The following is a 20338-nucleotide window of genomic DNA, read 5'->3' on the forward strand; positions in this document are numbered from 1 at the left end:
CAGTAAATGATCATGGAATCCGTGACAAGTCGACTACTACAATAGAAGTGTTTTCGAGATATTTGCCGTAAATGTTCCTGGTATATTTCAGGCCGTTGTCGACCGTGATAATGAGATCAAGACCGCAAGAGAAGACGTGTTGAAGTCACAGAAGAGCTTGGAAGAGCAGCTGGCTGAGGAACAGGCCGCTTTCCAGGATGCACAGGTAATGCAACGATTGAGGCCTTGGGCAGGGCTCTTGCATCATTTCATCAAGATTGTTGGAGAGAACTATGTAGTTTGTTCATTTGTCACATGATGGCAGCAGGAGATAGGTGATGCTGTGTTTCATAACGTTTTATAACTTAGTCTTATAAGTAGTAAATTTGTTTTAATGATGAAATTATAATCAATTTCCAAGGTAATTGACCTTAATACTTCATCAAAATAAAATTGAACCTGTTGTAAGCTCTGCACTTTAAAAGGAATTACACAAACACCATGAAACTTATATGCAAAATGTTGACAATGCGATTGGTGTTCTCAGGCCGAGTTGCGTAGAAGTTATGTTTCATGGATCACGATTCATGCATTAACAAATGAAATTTCGAAGCGACATATGGATTCTTATGTAAACCCAGAACTTTGGAAATGAACAATTCTTTCATCAGTTTATGCGTGACTCGTGACACGTGACTCATGACACTTGACTCATGACACATGACTCATTAGTCATGACAAAGTGACTCTTCTATGTGAACTCAGTCACAGACTGCACACATCTACTAGATAGGGCCTAGTTGTTAGAATCCATGTTAGTTAATTGGATATGACACGTGACTCATTAGTCATGACAAAGTGACTCTTCTATGTGAACTCAGTCACTGACTGCACACATCTAGTAGATAGGTCCTAGTTGTTAGAATCCATGTTAGCTCATTGGATCATGTTGGGTGAGATGTCAAAATCAAGTTTGACTCCAAAACTCAGCAAAGGGCAACCATGCACTCTGCTGCAGAAGGCAAATTGGATCATTGTCAAAAACGAGCTTATTGTTTTTCAGGAGAAGATTGATCATCTGACGGAGAGGAAAGAGGAGCTGAAGCACCAATTGGCCGACCTGCATCAGGAGTTGGAGGATGAGCGGGAGGGGAACAGGTCAGTTAAGCCCGCTACACACGAGGGATTTCTCACCAACTTAGTTGGTTTTAAAATTAAGAACAGGTGCACAGGTGACTGGAAGTTGAGAGTCGTTCACCCACTCACACGAAAGACATAATCCCAGCAATATTTAGGTCCTGCACTATATTTAGTCTATAAAGATAAAGCGTCAAAATATGGCCCAACTATGTTGTTGACTGAATCACACGGGGAAATTTCTACCCCACACTCCTTATATAAACAAAAAAATCCTTATATAAACAAAAGATGTCGTCGAGAAATAGAACAAGTCGGTAGTGCAGCCAGCAACTCCAACCAATCGGGCAAAGTATCAGTTACCTGGTCTGGATTCCTGTTATGAATTAAAATTCCAACTAAGTTGGTGAGAAGTCCCTCGTGTGTAACGGGCTATACGTCAAATATATAAGTGATGGGATCAATCTCCTAGTCTTTACCATGAAACAGGAAGGTTTGCCACCACCCTATCGACTCTATCATCTTGAATCTATCTATCGATTCTATCAACTTGAATCTGTGCAAAGAAGGGTGTCATTGCGAATGAAATCTGCTAGGAGGCGCAGTGAGTGACGGTCATTTCAGGGCTCTTACGTCATCAGCTTTTTGTTGTCATTGCGAAGTTCAACCGTCTTTAGAAGGTATGTGACTCACTGCGCCATCTAAAAGGGATTTATCAAAGTCCACTTTCTTATTGTGTGTTCTTTGAATCATGTTTCAGATCAGTGAACCAAAAATGGAAGGAGAAGTCGGCCATGATCTCGAATCTCGAGGAGCAGGTGACCCAGATGAAGGAGATCTGGGAGAATAAGGAGGCAAGGCTGATCGAGGAAAAGGAGAAAGCTGTTCATGCCGCAACGTAAGCAAGACTGTGGTTATTACTCTTATTGGGGCTGTCAAAGATAGTAGAATTTGTCTTGTGTTCCCTTGGTTGCATATTCTAAAACGCCTCGATTTATGATGAACCAAAGTTCCACCTCGATTTTGGCCAACATTTTAGCTCTACCCTCACAGTTCTGGTGAGAAAACCGATTACCTCTAGGTTGGTATCAAGTCCTTGAACTGGTCAAGCAGCGTTCCATCCACAAGATATCTGAATTCCCTTCAATTCCCTGTTGTAAGACGGAAATTGGCCGGGGAAAATGAACCATTCAAGAACAGCTTGCCTTGAGGATGGGGATGTTCTGAAAATAAGCTGAGGAAGTATTAGCCGGAGTATTTTTCATTGAAATGGTCCATTCCCTGGCCTTCTGACCCACTGAGTGTTTGAGGTAATTGTTCGATATTTTGTCTTCTCTCTTTGCAGTCTTGCCATTGAGAAGTTGAGGAGTATGGACGATGCGTTTCGGAAGCAGCTGGACGGCAAGGAGCAAAGTCACCGGGAGGAGGTGTCGCGTCTGCTTCAAGAGAAACAGCAGGAAGTCGATGAACTTCAACACAGGGTAAGAGTCTGATCAACGAAGATACCACTTTCACACAGTTGGGCCCTGCTTAGTGAAATGATGTCTAAAAAGTGAAATTGGTCCCTGGCTGACCTTTTCGGAACATAATGCTTAGCGCACATGCTGCAATTTTTGTTGCACATCAGGTGTCCAACCCTGTAGATATCTGCAACAAAAGTTGCAGCCAACCCATCAGGTTATGTCCTGGCCTGTGCCAAAAATTGTAACCATGTGCACCTGTTGTAATGTCGTGTAACAAAAAGAGCAGCGTATGGACTAGGCATAAAAAAGTCAAGACACTTCTTTGTCAAAGTCTTAAGTTTCATATAGAGTACGATATGACAGTCTTCAGACAATGGCTAATGTTTATAAAGACTAGTAAATGCTTTTACTACAGTTTTCTACAGAGATGGCTAGTGTAAATGTACATGAAGTTTAAAGTAAAAGCATTTACTAGTCTTTTATAAATATCAGCCATTGACAGGCTGCTGAATTCATGCAGTCCTTGGCAGTTTAGCAGATGTAGCCATATCATCAGAAAGTGTTGCAAAAATATTCACAAGAGACATCTATCTTCAGAATGTTCAAGCACAAATTTTAGATGCAGTCAAGATCTTACACATTGAACCTTTTCTCCTTCTTCTACAGATTGTCGAAGTTGAAGACGAGATGAGGATACTGCTGCAAGAGAATCAAGAAAACAAACGAGCCATGGAAAACCGGCTACGCAAAATGGGGAAGGTGTTCAGTGAGCTGCAGGAGGGCATGATATGATCAAGATGATTTTAGGCAATGTTTGACGCTGTGGACTGTAGTAGTGAAGCAGTGGGAGGACTCGAGGGACTGGTTACAACGATAGACACATATCAGGCCAGGTCTACATAAGATTCAGATACGTACGAGGCCAGGTTTACATAAGATTCAGATACGTACGAGGCCAGATTTACATTGGATTCAGATACGTATGAGGCCAGGTTTATATAAAGTGACCTGTGAGTGCCTTTGCATCCTACTTTTGAAAATGAGTTGTTTGTTCTGTGTGAATTCTTTGTAAACATCCCCTAAGGTGTGTTTGTGAACTTCATGGAAGCGTGGACTCATATTTCAGGTTTTTTACTAGGGAACATTCCATGACTAAGGTCTGTTACTGTGGCATCAGCTGGACTGATGTAATTACGCAATACATTCAGCGATAGTGTATGAAGAGAGGAAGGACTCTCATGCACTTATCCTGTAGTTTTAGATTTGTTGAGCATTTATCCATACATTGAATGACTCGAGGACTTGTTTTATATGATTTTAATTGCATGTAACTATTTGGTTTTATGGAAAATAAAGAGTGTTTGATATAATCAGTGATGGCTGATTCTTAACGGCCTTTAAACTTCACCTCCACAGATGGAAAATATTTTCCTCAAATGATTTGTTTTGAGTGTGGCTGTCAGTGGCAGCTGCTTTTTCATGCAACAGTTCTCATAACAGGCCAGGTGCCTGACCTAATTTCAAATGTTGTATAGTGGTTCTTCACGAGACGTTTTGACGGCCACCTGCCATTGCATTTCCTTTATGTCGTAACCAATGTCGGCCAATATGGCAGTGCAAAACAATTGGCAACGTCATTATGTGACGTCAGTGAAGAAGGACTGGGTCAGGCCTAGTTTTCTAGGCCACCTGTTTCATCAGTTATGTATGTGTTGTAATTGGGGCATCAACTGATCACTGTAGGTTTTAAACACAGATTTGGCCGTCATCTAGGATAAATATTGCTCAAACAGCAATTTTGTATTGCAATATCTTGAGGTCATCAAGGATGCTGGGGGTGACATTGTCCCCGATAACTTGTGGGAATGTCAATTATGTCATCAGTTGGTTCTGGTGACTCTGGTGCACACTATAATTGTGTTGAGATTAGCCCTGACCTGGCCAATCATTGGTTCAGAGTTCACCAGGGTGTGTGTTGTGATGTCTCTAGTACATGTCTTTGAGTTGTGGAACTGTCCAAGTTGCTTGTGAGAAGAATGCTCATTTCATCATGTCTCTGGTTCGTGTCGTCTTTGAGTCTGGATGTGACATTGTCTCTGATTACTTGTGAGCATGCTGGTGTCATCAATTGGGAGTGATAACACTCCCATTATAGACAGAGTGAATAGCATACAGGCATACAACATCTTAACTGAGATTCAGCTAATCCCCCTCTAAGAAAACTATCCTGCTGGGCACTTTGGTGTAACAGGGAAAGTGTCACTTGGTCTCAGTTTGTGGACAATGTCACAACCAGGGTTTGTGCTGGCAGGCATGTTGGTGTAACAGGGAAAATGTCACTTGTCTCAGCTGAAGACAATGTCACCACTAGGGTTTGTGCTGCCAGGCATGTTGGTGTAACAGGGAAAATGTCACCTTTTCTGAGCTAGAAGACAATGTCATAACCTGGGTTAGTGTCTTAACAGTTTTGGATAGAAGTTGAAATCTTCAGTGTTTGATTAGCCTCCCTAATCCATATATTCAGGTATCACATCTCGTGAAGAGAACAAGAGCAATTTGAAGTGCTTTCAAGTAGCACTGAGGTAGCTCCCAGGTAGTGCTTCACAACCAGAACACCTGAAACATATATGCTTCTATTTTACCATTTGTCAAATGTCAGAGGTCATAAAGAGAACACACATGGACCGCATGAAGTTGTGCTGTCGGTAGAAGCAGCCCCCAAGTAGCTACACAGATCATTGTGCCATTCCTGGAGTGTTATATCTCGTTGTAGAGAATGAGGACATACCAAATGGCTTCAAAGTATCATCCAGGTGCAGTTCCCAAGTAGCTTCACAACCAGAACTTTTAAGACAGCTATAGGTCTTTGTACAGTTCCTGGCATGTTTGGTCTCAAAAGTTTCTTACTTGGATCTCAAATTCTCTACTTGGAATTGAGTCTGTAACAAGTTAGAACAAGTCTTTGAGTTTGGATGTGACACAGTCTCTGGTTACTTGTGTGCATGCTGCATGGGGCACAAGAGAGAGCAAGGAGAGAGTAGGGATGGGGTCCCTACCCAAGGATGGTTTATTGCGCCAAGAGAGAAAGGGAAATACGAGAGCACTCGGGGACATGCAACTGCCCCACCATTTAGTCCAGGAGTGTTGGATATCAAGTATCTACTTGGATACTGCCTCGTGTGTTGGGAGCACCCAGGTTTCTTCACAACTGGAACATTCAAGACAACTGCACCTTACAAAAGGCCATCCTCTCTACTGGTTATTAAAACGATCCCTCCTTTTCAGACGGCAGCAACAACCAATCAAAGCTTTCTCTTTCTCCTGTTCACATGATGCAAGGTCCATCGAGTTTTCATCTCGAAGCAGGCAGCAAGGAAAACAAAAGGGTTTCATTTAAAGACGACTTTATTGAAGCAATAAACTGCTTTTACAACACCAAGATTAGGGCCTACTATTGCCGTGTTCACACAACGCCGGTTCAACAACAGCAAAACTATATCTTGCACAGGCTTTGCGGTCACGCTACAATTGCCGAGCCAATAACTTGTCTCAAAATGAATCCAATTTTGGTTTCCAGCAGTGTACGAAACTGAACTTTGTGCAACATTGTTAAGTCTCTTTAAAGCAGTCATAAGTAATTACCTATATCCATAAGCTTTTACCAGCAGTCATCAGCAACGACTTCTATCATACCTAAGCTTTTACCATCCCAATTACCAATTTACTAGCCAAACCACACTATCATTCATTCACTCTCATTATAGACAGATTGAATAGCATACATGCATACAATATCATAACTGAGATTCACCTAATCCCCCTTTCAGAAAACTATCCTGCAAGGCATTTAGGTGTAACAGGGAAAGTGTCACTCGGTCTCAGTTTGAGGACAATGTCACAACCAGGGTTTGTGCCGAGAAACACGCTGGTGTAACAGCGAAAATGTCACTTGTCTCAGCTGAAGACAATGTCACAACCAGGTTTTGTGCTGGCAGACACGCTGGTGTAACAGGGAAAATGTCACTTGTCTCAGCTGAAGACAATGTCACCACCAGGGAAAATGTCACCTTGTCTAAGCTTGAAGACAATGTCACAACCTGGGTTAATGTCTTAACAGCTTCGGTTTACCAAGCTACACTTTTTCTCTCTTTTCCAAGTTAACTAGAAGTAGAAATCTTCAGTTTTTGATTCTCCCTAATCCATATATTCAAATTTAATACATGTTTTGTTTATGAAAGCATTGTAGTTTTCATATATTCTGCTCAAGATTTTTAATTAGCACGTCATAAAGCTATTTAAAACATGATCGTGTGCCCTGATCATTTATAGTTTGCCTCAAACAGCTGAGGACTTGCTCCATATCATAGGCTACTGTCTACAGTAGAACCTCTCTGGTAAGGGACTGTCCTTAAAACAAAGGTGTCCCAGATTAAAGAGGTCAAATTGTATAAAAGTTGCCCATTTGTGACCAAAATCATTGTCCCCAATGGACAGGGTATACTGATAACCGAGGTGTCCTCTAATGGAGGTTCTGCTGACACTGTACCTGTCTGTTACAACAGCTGGCCAAGAAATGAGTAAAGGCCTCAACAGCCCACGCATATGGTAGTACGCCAACTAATACAGTTTGTATAGATCAATAGTTTCAGCATAACAAAGTAGGTTTTGTATTCATAGATATGATTGTACGTACACTTGCCGCACATGACCTAAGCAAACTTTAGGCTTACTGGTTACATGTGGGGTAAAAATTCCATTCATGCAGTTTCACTGGCTTTCTCTTACAACACAAAGTTCATGACAGTATCCTTAACACAGAGGTCAACTTTAATCACCTAGCATAAGCATAAAAAATTTTTCAGGCAATAAAACCCATATTTTCACAGCACTGCATTGTAAAGCAAGAACAGACTCTGCAACAAAAATACAACACAATTTATCTAATAGCATGTAACAATATATCTCCATGGGAATAATTGGAAAAAATTTACAATGTTTTCAACAAGAAGTATAAGATGTATTCAATATTACTGTGACATAAGGTCCTAGACATTATTTTTAAAATGTTTTTTTTCAGCTAATGTTTTTGGATACAATATCACAGCCAGTGTCTATTTACTAACAGCTTTCTTCACCTTTAGGACCCCTACTCGCCGAAGGTATCTCACGATAAACGGTGTCGCAGTTAGAGTGATTCCAATCCGAACTGGAGCAAAGACTTTATGAACAGCGTAGGCAACAACAAACGTACTAGTTCCAGCAGCTAGTTTTGATTCTAAGAACGCTTGTCCTACGCCGAGTTTTCCTAGGATTCCAACCACGTCAATCCCGCTGAAATGATACAAGGGAAAAGATGGATTAGGATACTAAAATACATGCAGGCAGGTGCAATAACACCGCCATATTGGATGGCCAACACACATGGTCTTGGGCGGTAAGACCACGGACGATACGTCAGCTCAACAGTACACTGCTCTGTGACTTCACCAAATTACACAGCATAGAGTTTATGTGTCACACGTGGTATTGCACTGACCTTACCTTATATGTAGCATTTGACATGTATTCTCATTATAGTTTTATAAACAAATAAATTCGCCAGCCTAGCCAATACAAACCTGACCCAATTTATAATTTCATCACTCAAAGGTCTTCTTAAGGGTAATGTTGTGAAGTGCCAAAGCAAACATGATAACATAATCAATAGCCATGAACTTTTGTAACCACATGCCTTGCCCTCAGCCATATATCAACCATGTCTTAATCACATGGACACTGACGTCAGCAAGACAGCTGTTTTGTAGGCCCAATTCAACAATATTATTGATTTTCACGGAATATACATTGCATCAGAAGAAAAATAATATTTTGTAAATTTACCCTTCTGGGAAATCGTTGAAAAATTTATGTAAACACAAGCAATGTTGTGTTTTGAGTTGAGCATCAAAATCACCCAAAATTTTTGGAGGCCTCAAAAACAAATGCCAAACTTCTGGACTGATAAATCATAAATGTCATCATGAAATGGTTTACTTTTCTACGGGGCCTAACCTGTCAGTGCTGTGAGGGTGCGAGTTCATCCCCCCCCCCCCAAAACGTTACATGCAGGTAGACCTGATTTGTGAACATTACCAAAATGTTATCCGTCACTTAGCCTTCGCCAATAGCCCTTACATTCTGAGGTCAACTGAACATTTCAATAACAACATTGCATGTTTGGGGCTGAACAGGTTACATGTTAAGTATGATTAAATATGGATTTGTAAGTAGGCGTTATTCAACCAATCTGAGGTCAATTTTTTCTTTATGATCATTTTCTGAGCACATGATAGGCCCCTACATTTGATGACGACTGATAATCTGGCTTAAGTTCTTCCAAAGTGAGCCAGCTGCAACCACAATGAGTTTATCACAAAACAGGACCAATCCTAAAAATCCACGTAGGCTAGATCTTTTTACATCCGTAAAAGGAAAATCTATGCCATCCAATTTGAAAATCTGAGTTATCTTGAATATTTCTAAGACATCACTCAGTTGGTCAGAAGGCAATTGAACAATAAAATGTCTAGACCATGACTGCCATGAATGAGTTGTCATTATTTCAGTGTTATAAAATCTATTTGGGTCAAAGTCATTGGCACCTGATATTCCCAATTAATCACATTGAAAAGCCTTCCAGGTTAATTTGACAAGTTTTAAAAATGATTCTCATAGATTGTTTTGTGTAGTATTGTTACACAAGGGGCACAACGGCTGTCTTCGTGACTACATACTGATATAACTCAAAAAATGCACTGAGAGTTTCCGAGTAAAAGTTATGTAATAAATGTACACGTTCAAGACTAAACCAACCTGTTAATCATAACCATAAGCCCCAGTACAACTACAAATTGAACTTTGTATGATGACAGTGGAAAACCCATGTAATTGGATTGGAGTATCTTTAGGACACCACCTCATGCAGGTCAGATTCATGCCTCGACATTTCGAAAACAACCACCTGATAGTGACGAGATCAAGATTTTAGACAGATGGACCTTTTCGTAACAGTTTCGGCGCTGACCACTCATGCGTTTCACCTCGAACAAAGGGTCACAGTAGCCTATGGCATTGTCCGAAGTTTGCTTTGGTCTTCTGACAGGTTTGGAGTGTGCGCATTTGTTTTGTTCAGGCCCTGATTTGTCTTTGTCGAAAAGGTCCATTGAAATGATTATCTAGAGGTGGGGGATGCAAGAATGAAGAAGTCTACGTGTCGATAGAAGATTTTAGATGGTCTAAACTAAAAAGCCACCAGTACCTCAACAGGACATTGCCCAGTTATTCAAAACAATTTAGTCACCAACTTGGCATCAACTTTACCTTGGAGTCTTTCCTGATCAGCCAAGTGCAAAGTTGGAGATAAATTTGTTTTGAGAACAACTAGAGACAGCACAAAAAAATTACCTTTGAACTAAAGCATAAAATCCAGCAAGAGACATAATAGAAATTCCCACATGAAAGACTATAACTGTGGACCCATAATCGCGAATCGCCATTTTTAAACGCTGACGTTGACTTGGCGGTTGTTCAGGTTTCTCACCACCACTCTCAGAATTACGGGTACTAATACTAGTAGCACTAGGGGGCGTGCCCGCACTTACAGATTGTTCAGGCAGTGACATTTCAAGTTTTTCCGCTGCCAATCTGATCTGTTCATCTTGTTCATCAAAGATCTGCTGAAGCGTTTTGCGACCACTCCTTACGGCGTCTAGCTGTTCAGTACAGTCACCAAACTGACCGCAGTTCTTCATCCAAAGTGCAAATCGTGCATCGTTCTCACCCTGAACACCTTGTGGGGAGGGCCCACCCGATACTTTTTCGAGGCTTTCAATGTCACCTTGGACACCCTGCATATCAACGGATGCATTGAGAATACGATACGTGGAGAGGTTCCTTGTTATTTGCTTTCTGTACGCAGCTGAAGTTGAATGGTGTCGAGACTGATGCAAGTCCAGTTCGCGGTCATTAAGATACTTCAGTGTCATTTGGTGGCCTCCCCCTGGCATATTCACATGGGTCGGCGCAGTGCTGGTTGGCTGGTAGGGCTCCGGGACCATACTTTGCATCACACTGTGAAGGCTCACAGACCCTCTGCAATCATAGCTCTCAACCTGTTCCATGGCAGTGGAGTGAACAGAACTTGGTACGCTATCCGACGCAGCCAGCACATTTTGGTGAATGTTCAAGGAAAGGGGAACAGACTGGTCAACAACGTCATCACTCGGCAATGTATTTTGGTAATATTCGACCGTCTGAGAAAGTTCCCTGCTGCGATCGCGTTCAAACTCGTGTTCACCAGCAACTAAATCTTCGACAAGTCCATCATAAGGATCTTCTTCCTCCTCAATGAACTTCACATTTGCCAGAGGTGCATCTGGGGTGCTGGACGTCTTGAAGTTTGCAGAAAGAATCCCTCCAGCCCACACACGTGCTTGTTTGTTTTGGTTCTGGGGGTCAGAGGTCAACAAAGGGGACACAACACCACAGAAACCCTCCTTCAAAACGGACCGATTTCCAAGGCCCATACGCGCAAGGCGCTGGCTTTGAACGATTAGTTTGTGTCCTAACATATTCACAACATCAGAAAACTACTTATATCATGTACTCATTCCTTGAAAACGGGTCAACAACTGAATAAAGAGAGGCCAACGCGGTTGATGTCAAAATGTGAAAATCCAGGCGGTGAGAAACAGATACGTTATTCAGTAGCAGGATCTGGGTAGGTCTAATTTACTGACGATTTGGTTTTAATCAGCTGATTCTTTCAGATTTCTAAGTTCGTCAATACTATTAAGCTTTTTTATCATAATTTGAAATGTATTTAATTATGTAACTAAAAACACGTGTTAAAAGTATTAAACCTATAAAATATTTTAGTTTTAAGGGTAAATGTCTATTTTTTTGCTAACTTTTTAGGCACACTCATCTGTTCCGCCGCGCAACAACCTTGGCCGCGCAATTAGCAATGTTACGAGGATGCTGTAAGTTGGTATAGGGACCGTCCCGACTTTGACGATGCCACGCGGAAAGTGATGGTCGGTTGTGATTAGTTGTGAGCGAGCTTTAGATCGGCCAGGTCCTTCCTGCCAGCTCATTTCATCTGCCTCGGCGGACTAAGCGAGCTTAGGCCTATGCATAGTGACATTTGTGGGGGCCAGCGCCGGTCGCCCGAATAATACCTCCATGGTCTAACTTATTTTATGGCTATGCAGAAACGTTGATTCCCGAATCTAAAAAACCTAATATTTATGCCGAAATATTCATAAGATCAATAATAGTTTGTCTATAGAAAAAGGCGATGTAGGCCTAGAGCGTCAGAAGGCTCTGATCGGCCTATTTGTATTCATAGGCTGGGTTCGCCGAATAGGCGAATAGTGTCCTTCGCAAAATTTCATCCCGGGGGTTGTAGATAGATTAGATTCGACGGGGATTCGACGAGCAGCAAAGAGCAGGATGAAGATATCCCGATTTTTTATGAGTTCATTGCATCTCGTTGTTGCGACATTATTCACTCTTCTTTTGATGGAAGATAATTATCGCAGATTCCCGGGAACAGATGACTTTTGAAACTCCCGAGGGAGATTATCCAGATCATCGTTCTTAGTTCCTTCCTGGTTAGGCCTACTAGTCGATCTCGGGGTAGCCTATATAGGCCTACTTCGTCAGGAGACAAGACCACAATTGATTTTTTAAGCCTTTTAGCAGTTAAATTGTCAATGTTTGACCGCGACGCATCAAAGAACGCGTCAAGTAGTGAAACTGAAATTCGGATATGATATACGGGTTAGTCTTGCGAGTAACTGGTGCGATGGAAATTGGTGATTGACCACGGAAATTTTTTTATAATCGACAAATTAGACAGACTTTGATATTTCCACTGTTTTCAGCCAACTGGCAGAAAAAACTCAAAACACGCCCCCTATTACCCAATTAGCAAAATTCGAAATTAATTTTTTCATCAAATAATTTCTTTATATCTGTAGACTTGCCACAGCAAATATTTTTTCAACAACTCTCCAAATATGTACTTGAGAGTAAAAAACATGCACTCGTCTAATTGATAGGCCTCGACCCTCCAACCTATGAATATTCATTAGTGGTCTTGTCTCTCAGTACCAAAGAAAAAGTTGGCTTGTTATCTCGGAGTAAAGTAGCCTATCTTCTGCTCGTCATTTGCATGAACTTTCACTTCCTCGCCGGGACGATATGTATTTTGTAGGCCTATTTTTAGCCATACTCTGACAACTCTCATGGTCTTAATCATAAGCTTGGTTGTCATCTTCTGTTTACAGGGATTGAAGAATGCCAATCCGCAACAACAGTCTGCCCAGAAGGTAAGACTCATAAATGTTATCAATGAACGTTTCAAAACCCTCTCGATGTCCTCGATGACGGACAAATTATGCTTTTTTCCATGATTTTCACGTTGCCACGCCTATGTAACGGCCCCTAGCCGAGTTTACAGTACCTATCGATAAAAATATAGGGCAATCAATACCTTAAATCCTAATGCCCGTTTTTTCAGATTTCAAAGATGTTTTTTCTTGTCCGGGACATGGTGACCCTGATGATTACACCTCTTGCTGTAAGAAATATGGAAATAGCACCTTACCACTGTCTTACAGCTGTTGTCCAGAGGGAGAGTTCTCTTTTCCGTAAGTTCTCTGAACTTTCACCACATTTACATGCGGACAGTCTGGTGTAACGAGAATAAATGTCTCCTGGGAAAAGTGTCCCATCCTGGATGACATGGCTACAGGAACCAATGCAAAGCTACATTGTATGTAAGGTGTTTTTGTGGCATTTTTCTAATCTAGGATAACTTTTTTCTGGGGACACTCCATCTCAGCGGTGGCTTGCCAGACGCAGTGGCCCCGCCTCGTCGCCTGGTCCAATCAGAATGGACTGCAGCGGAGTCTAGCCACACATCCGGGATTCTGCCCTGCGCACATTTTGCTATAACATACAAGTGAAAAGACCACATTTCACGTCAGGGCCAACTATAAATTTAAGTAGGCGTCGTTGTAAATTGAGTTAGTAGTCTGGTTCCTGACTGCACTCTGGGGAACCAGGCAAGAGACCTTGCATCCCTCTAAGTGACAGAACAAGTATTGTCATATAGAATATACTCGTGCTGCCACAGAGACAGTTGCAACGGCTCCTAGCTGATCATACAGTATATTGTTTATAAATCAACTCGTTTTTCTCATTTGCAGGCCATGGGTATCACCACTGCTGATAGCATTAGGTTCTGTTGCCGGAGTTTTACTTTTCTTGTTCTCAAGCTGTTGCTTCTTGGTTTGCAGTCGCAAAGGCAATACTGTCGGAAAGGGATATCACATGTTTTAATTGAAGCGCCAACGAAAACACAAAGAAACCTATTGTAACATTCTATAGCTGGACTAATCTATTACTTGGATATGTGGATGTGACTTTGTCCATAAAAAGCCCAGCCTAGGAACTGTCATTAGCGTAGTTTATTATTAGTCTATTACTAAAATACATGGCTGCAACTTTGACCAAGGAATGCCCAAGCTCCACAAATGTCATCAACAGAGCCCTCTGTCTCTCAATACACGTATGTGACAATGTCCATGGAACACCTTAACTTCACAACTGTCATCAGCATAGCCTGATGTTCACTACACTATATGGATGTGACAATGTCCATGGAACACCTTAACTTCCCAACTGTCATCAGCATAGCCCGATGTTCACTACACTATATGGATGTGACAATGTCCATGGAACACCTTAACTTCCCAACTGTCATCAGCATAGCCTGATGTTCACTACACTATATGGATGTGACAATGTCCATGGAACACCTTAACTTCCCAACTGTCATCAGCATAGCCTGATGTTCACTAATCTATATGGATGTGACAATGGTCATGGAACACCTTAACTTCCCAACTGTCATCAGCATAGCCTGATGTTCACTACACTATATGGATGTGACAATGTCCATGGAACACCTTAACTTCCCAACTGTCATCAGCATAGCCTGATGTTCACTACACTATATGGATGTGACAATGTCCATGGAACACCTTAACTCCCCAACTGTCATCAGCATAGCCGGATGTTCACTACGCTATATGGATGTGACAATGTCCATGGAACACCTTAACTTCCCAACTGTTATCAGCATAGCCTGATGTTCACTACACTACATGGATGTGACAATGTCCATGGAGCACCTTAACTTCCCAACTGTCATCAGCATAGCCCGATGTTCACTACACTATATGGATGTGACAATGTCCATGGAACACCTTAACTTCACAACTGTCATCAGCATAGCCTGATGTTCACTACACTATATGGATGTGACAATGGACGTGGATTGCCTAGGCACCTAAACTGTCCTCAGTGGCCTCATATCTACTAAACTGACCATGGGTCTAGATACAAGGCAAGGCCACGCATATAGCTAAAGAGCCAAGACATGCATACTTAGGCCCCTCAGTTATGCGCATGGCCTCGCATCTACTCCAATATGGATGTGCCTTTGTTGATGGAATCACTCTCCCCCCCCCCCCCCCAACTTTACTGTCATCAGCCTGGTGAAAGAGTTTACTTCAATACAAGGATGATTACTCCAATACAACAAAGAACAAAAGCACTATCATTGACATGATGTCTCGGATGAAAAGAATTTGTTAAGATCAAATGTGGTTGATATAAATGTATTTCAAAATTTTATCACACAAACAAAAAGATAGGACTTGGCCAATGCACATAGGATTTTGATAACAACTGTTAGGTTAATTTAGTTTTTACAGTAGACAGACAATACTTTGTAATGTCAAATCCCCTCTAGCTCGCTGTCATACTATAGCAATGGCACTCCTATTACAAACTAGTTAAGCAATTCATCTAAATCTAAGATTTCGCTCAAAGAATTTGAAAAACTCCCGAATCTTACAAGAATCAGTTGTGTTAGAATGGGGTAAAAATATTACTGGCTAATGAGCATATCAAACTACATTATTTTAGAAACTGATCTCATAGAAATCAAAATCCAACGATAACGATGCCTTACTTCGATCAAGCAAGTAAAATTAACCACATTTCGTGGAGTGCACTCTTATCAGAAAATAACCTGTTTTTGTCCAAGAAATATTGTCACCACAAATTGTCCTATTTTCTTGTCAAACTGAGATTAGTAAAATGAATTGTACAGAGTACATATGTATATGTATTCATCATTTATCATTAGTTCTTCAATTAATGGACCATCACACTTCTCCCAACCAAAAAACTACGGCATATAAATAAGGTTAGCACATTTGCTGTTTGCTGCAGTATAAAACGCCAATATCTGTGAATCACAGAGTGAATATCATATTTGGTAAAGAGCAGACCATCTGATCTCGTCTCAGTTGCCACAACCATCGAGTAAAGACCACATAATCATCTGTCAGCAGCCAAAACAATCCATTTGAAAAGACCATCTGATAATGGGTGATATGAATAAAGGCTAGCAAATGCTTTTACTTCAATTTTGTACAGAAAGGCCAAGTGTAAATGTACATGGAGTTTTAGATAAAAGCATTTACTACTCTTTATTCATATCACCCATTGTGTCAAGTGTCACAACCATCCGACCACCTGAACGTTTTAGCCAGTTGTGACATTTTCAGTCTGAAGTCACAACCATTCAGCTTAGACCACCAGGGCTCGTCAGCCTAGACTGCCTGGTCTTGTCAGATAGTTGTCACAAGTATCCGATGTAGAGTGCTTTAGTAGTCATCATCATCACTGTCCACACGCCTCCTGTTAAACTGCAATGAAATTGCACAAAGATAAAGGTTAAGGAAAACCTTGAAATGAATTGTAAACACATTACGAACACGTTCATAACAAGATGAGTACCATGCAATGGTTCTGTCAGTAAAACAGACTAAATTTTACAACATTTGCAGGTTTTCTTCTCACTAACTCCTTGCTCCAGAGAATGAAGGAATTCAAAGCCACTGGTGGCAGGACTGTGCTTACGGTCAAATAAACACTGGTCTCTATGGTATATCTATGGTATGAAATCAACATACAGTTGTTCAACACTTTCAGTAGATGTTCATAAGGGGGCGACACTAAAATCGAGATTGGCATAACATTTCTCATTTCTTCCTCTACTTCTGGGTTCAGAGGTGTTATTCTCCAAGTGGTATCCTTCCTCCAAGACCGGATGTGTGTTTTTATTTGCCACAATGGTCAAGCGCCAATTTGGGTTTGTTGGCCCGGTGACTCTCTCATTGACATAGCAATAAATGCTGAGCTTCAGCTGCAAGTGTCGAGACAAAAACCGAATACTACATACCTTAACTGTTGTGCACTTCTGTGTTCGTTGACTCACTTCTGTCAACAACTGTTTTAACTGGTCATCTTTCAACTGCAATCCAAGAGGTGAAAAAAATCAGTGTTAGGGCCGAATGCAATTTGTTAAAAATTTGAAGTTTTGGAAAGAATTTGAGATTTTTCAAATAGGTAAATACACATTGAAGCTGAATCATAGCTAACAATCAGCAGCAAATGTCCATGACTGATGTTACCTTATTAGCAGGAGATATCTGTCCAGATCTGGCCATTTGTATCAACATGCCTTCTACAGCTCTTGCTTTATCTGGTTTAGTAACAGCTATGGTGTTTACTGAAAATGAAAACAGAGAAAGTAAAAAAACAATCAAACAATGTACTACAATACAGTTATGCAGAAGAACATTTCTATCAAGTACCCTGAAAAATTCTGTCCTCAAGGCCAAGGAAATGCAGATAATATCATCACTGCAAAAGAAAAACAAATGAAGACATTATCTGGCCATGGCATACTCTGTTGGCAAAATCAGCAGGGTCAAGTGCACGGGTGGAAATTTTCATGAAAACCTTGTTTGCAAACAATGCCACATGATGTCATATGCGAAATCATCAGGATTCTGCTATGAATACGACAGGTCGATCTAGTTCCACTTTGTGAAATAACCCAAGGCATCCTCACTCACATCTAGCTCTTGCTTCTTGAACTAATACTTGAGAAAGAATGGAGTTCTTCTGATCAGTGGCCTGCCTTTGCATTTCCTCTTGCTGCTCGGGTGAAGGCCCTCCCTGCCCTTGGCCTTGGCCACCCTGAAAGTGAAACGTCAAGTCAAGAAGTTAATAGTTTGATCATTGACATTCATTGTAGGGAACTGATGATTCTGGTACGGCTTTGTGGGAATACAATAATGACATGTACTTCATATATGTGAGTAACAAAGCTTAAATAACAATACCATCCATACTGGGACAAACAGTTCATTTTTTGCAGATTCTCTTGGAAGGTATTTTTGGAACACACTGTCCTGTGTGGGTTGGGGCGCTGGCGAAATAAGGTTACCATTTTAGGTATGTAAATATCCCCCCCTTTTCTGAAGAATCTTGTGTGAACTGGCGGTGACTTAGGTAACATTAGGATAGTTGTTGAAATAATAAACAAATTAAAGATGTCTAACCCCGTAGCCCTGACTCTGGAGCTCAGCAAGTCGTTGCTGTCGAATCGCATTCAACTCGGCGTCATCCATTTTTTTTTGGTATCGAACGTCCGAAAACCCACTAGCTCTATTAATAAAAATCTGATGAAAACAAGATCAAAAATTACATGAAATTGTAGTCAATATTTATTTGTTTAAGTGTATGTGTTAAAAAGTATTTTGTTTCACTAAAATGCCTAGAAAATGCAAATCGCACTAATATGTATTGGTGGTTTGCGAATAAACTAATAGCAAACATGGCGCCGGTGGCTGACAACTTGGAAAATGCCAATCCAACAATTTACCGTCAGACAGAAAAAAGAACGGTGACAGCCGAAGATGAAGACGATCAAGTTGTTGACAAGATCGATTCTCGAGAGGTCTTTGGTATCCTTTCATTGTAAAACCATTTGGAATTGCGACAATGGGATCACAAAAAAATATTGGGGTAAAAAGCAATGCATAGGCCTATGCAGTATTCATGTATTGCATTTGTTGCCATTGGCATGAGGCTGATTAGCTTTTGCATGGGAAGCCATTCTGTCGAAATCTTTGTTGGCAACCCAGGTGAGTCTGAAGTATTTTTGAATAGTATCCTAACTTCCCACATGATTCCAACTCGGACAACTTGCACTACAGCGGGTCGATCTAATTTTCCCTATTTCTCCTTTGCTCGTACCCTATACTGCTTGGCCTTGGACGTCTTAACTTACTTTCATCAGATCTCATCCGTGATATCAACGACCCAGAACATCCACTCTCACTAGAGGAACTGAATGTTGTGGAGCTGACAAAAGTCGAAGTTGACGACACTGCCAATAGAGTGGAGATCCTATTCACACCCACAATTCCACATTGTAGTATGGCCACTCTGATTGGTTTGTCTATAAGAGTCAAACTGCTGCGGTCGCTACCTTCCAGATTCAAGGTTGATGTCAAGATCACCCCAGGGGCGCATGCATCTGAACATGCTGGTAAGTATACTCTGAAAGATTAAATCTGTAAAGACCTTGATATTTAAGCAAGTTGGGTCACAAGAGTGAGCAATAAATTGCAGTTCATCTTACTAGAGAAATCCTTGGATTTTTCAACAGACTAACAATATAACATGCATGCATGTAATTTGTCCGCTGAGAGACGCAAAGGTTATTCAATTGCAATCACCTTGGCTGGATAAAGACGACAAAGTCCCATTGCTTAATGTTAGCCAGTACTGCAGTCCATCATTGAATGTGCTTTTCTCTGACTTATATTGTCCATTTCTTTCCACAGTGAACAAACAGCTTGCAGACAAGGAGAGAGTGGCTGCTGCGCTGGAGAACAATCATCTCCTGGAAGTGGTCAACCAGTGCCTAGCAAAAAGGGGTTAACTATGAACGCTTTCTGGAGGATAGTATTCAAGACGATACTGTGTTCAGCATGTATGTGATGTTAGCTGTGCTAGTCACAAGAACGAAATAATGTCCTTTGATCACTAGAGACAAGACTGTGTTCAGCTTGTGTTGAGAGTTGGTTGTGCCGCGGTCATGTTTTTTGCTTCAATCAACGTGGACAGACATTGGGTGATATGAATAAAGACCAGCAATTGCTTTTACTGAAAACCCCATGTACATTTACACTAGGCCTTTCCGTACAAAACTGAAGTAAAATCATTTACTAGTCTTTATTCATATCACCCATTGTCAGATTTGATCTGGTTGTGGGCAACTTAACTATGTCCTTGTATAGTTTGCACCTATGTCCATGCATATTTTTATTTGATGAACAATACAGCTCTTTTCTATGATATCAAAATCCATTGTTCTAGTCAGTGATTTTACAGAGGGTACTTCTTTGACAAGAGGACATTGTCACAACCTGATTTATCATGGTCTTGTCTTGCCACTGGTAGGATTTCGTCCCAATCTTGTCATTTTTACGACACAATATAGTAGGTAGTCATGACAGCATAGCAATATGAAGAGGATTTCATTCAAGTGGATCATGATTGTCCTTTTACATGCCCAAGGTCAAAACTTGATGCGAGAAGTCTTGGAACATCATGTGCATGTATGTAGAGACCAACCCAGCCAGCAGAATTTCTAAATGGCCACCAGATCAAGTCGGAAGCCCTGGCCTGCTGTACATATGCACCATCTGGAGTTGTTTCTTTCAATAAGCCTGATTTCGTGGCTTGTACGAACGTCAATTATTTTACTAGGAACGTCC

The 20338-nt window shown here is 41.1% G+C and overlaps 4 protein-coding genes and 1 long non-coding RNA gene across 6 annotated transcripts in view; 3 read left to right on the forward strand and 2 right to left on the reverse strand.

The window, feature by feature from the left end:
• The window catches only part of LOC135496064 (leucine-rich repeat and coiled-coil domain-containing protein 1-like), a 106283-nt gene extending 102354 nt beyond the window's left edge, over positions 1 to 3929 (forward strand). Inside the window, exons 23-27 of the mRNA XM_064785176.1 lie at positions 92 to 205; positions 1043 to 1137; positions 1877 to 2014; positions 2462 to 2597; positions 3246 to 3929. Coding sequence (XP_064641246.1) covers positions 92 to 205; positions 1043 to 1137; positions 1877 to 2014; positions 2462 to 2597; positions 3246 to 3371 — 609 coding nt within the window. The 3' untranslated portion in view covers positions 3372 to 3929. The remainder of the gene's footprint in view (positions 1 to 91; positions 206 to 1042; positions 1138 to 1876; positions 2015 to 2461; positions 2598 to 3245) is intronic.
• A 2037-nt stretch (positions 3930 to 5966) lies between these two features.
• Positions 5967 to 11291, reverse strand: LOC135495630 (uncharacterized). 2 transcript variants are annotated; one of them, XM_064784441.1, is made up of 2 exons: positions 10023 to 11291; positions 5967 to 7910 (listed from the first exon to the last, which is right to left on the reverse strand). In XM_064784441.1, exons 1-2 carry the CDS (start codon positions 11186 to 11188, stop codon positions 7691 to 7693), a joined length of 1386 nt encoding a protein of 461 aa, XP_064640511.1. In that variant the 5' UTR covers positions 11189 to 11291; the 3' UTR covers positions 5967 to 7690. The 2 variants fall into 2 exon arrangements, with proteins under 2 accessions (XP_064640511.1, XP_064640512.1); XM_064784442.1 differs by having other exon boundaries at positions 7769 to 7910; positions 10220 to 11291.
• Positions 11292 to 12908: 1617 nt separating this feature from the next.
• LOC135496168 (uncharacterized) lies at positions 12909 to 15867 on the forward strand. The gene is made up of 3 exons (XR_010448624.1): positions 12909 to 12952; positions 13144 to 13273; positions 13835 to 15867. It is a non-coding gene; the product is annotated as an uncharacterized LOC135496168 (long non-coding RNA).
• On the reverse strand, positions 15295 to 18186 carry LOC135496166 (programmed cell death protein 5-like). Its single transcript, XM_064785318.1, has 5 exons — positions 18113 to 18186; positions 17624 to 17747; positions 17177 to 17274; positions 16945 to 17016; positions 15295 to 16408 (listed from the first exon to the last, which is right to left on the reverse strand). Exons 1-5 carry the CDS (start codon positions 18179 to 18181, stop codon positions 16367 to 16369), a joined length of 405 nt encoding a protein of 134 aa, XP_064641388.1. The 5' UTR covers positions 18182 to 18186; the 3' UTR covers positions 15295 to 16366.
• Positions 18187 to 18387: 201 nt separating this feature from the next.
• LOC135495903 (cytosolic iron-sulfur assembly component 2B-like) lies at positions 18388 to 19924 on the forward strand. Its single transcript, XM_064784918.1, has 3 exons — positions 18388 to 18517; positions 18853 to 19104; positions 19403 to 19924. Exons 1-3 carry the CDS (start codon positions 18388 to 18390, stop codon positions 19498 to 19500), a joined length of 480 nt encoding a protein of 159 aa, XP_064640988.1. The 3' UTR covers positions 19501 to 19924.
• The last annotated feature ends 414 nt before the right edge of the window (positions 19925 to 20338 follow it).

This window comes from Lineus longissimus, chromosome 11 (genome assembly GCF_910592395.1).
Source record: "Lineus longissimus chromosome 11, tnLinLong1.2, whole genome shotgun sequence".
NCBI classification, from domain to species: Eukaryota; Metazoa; Nemertea; class Pilidiophora; order Heteronemertea; family Lineidae; genus Lineus; species Lineus longissimus.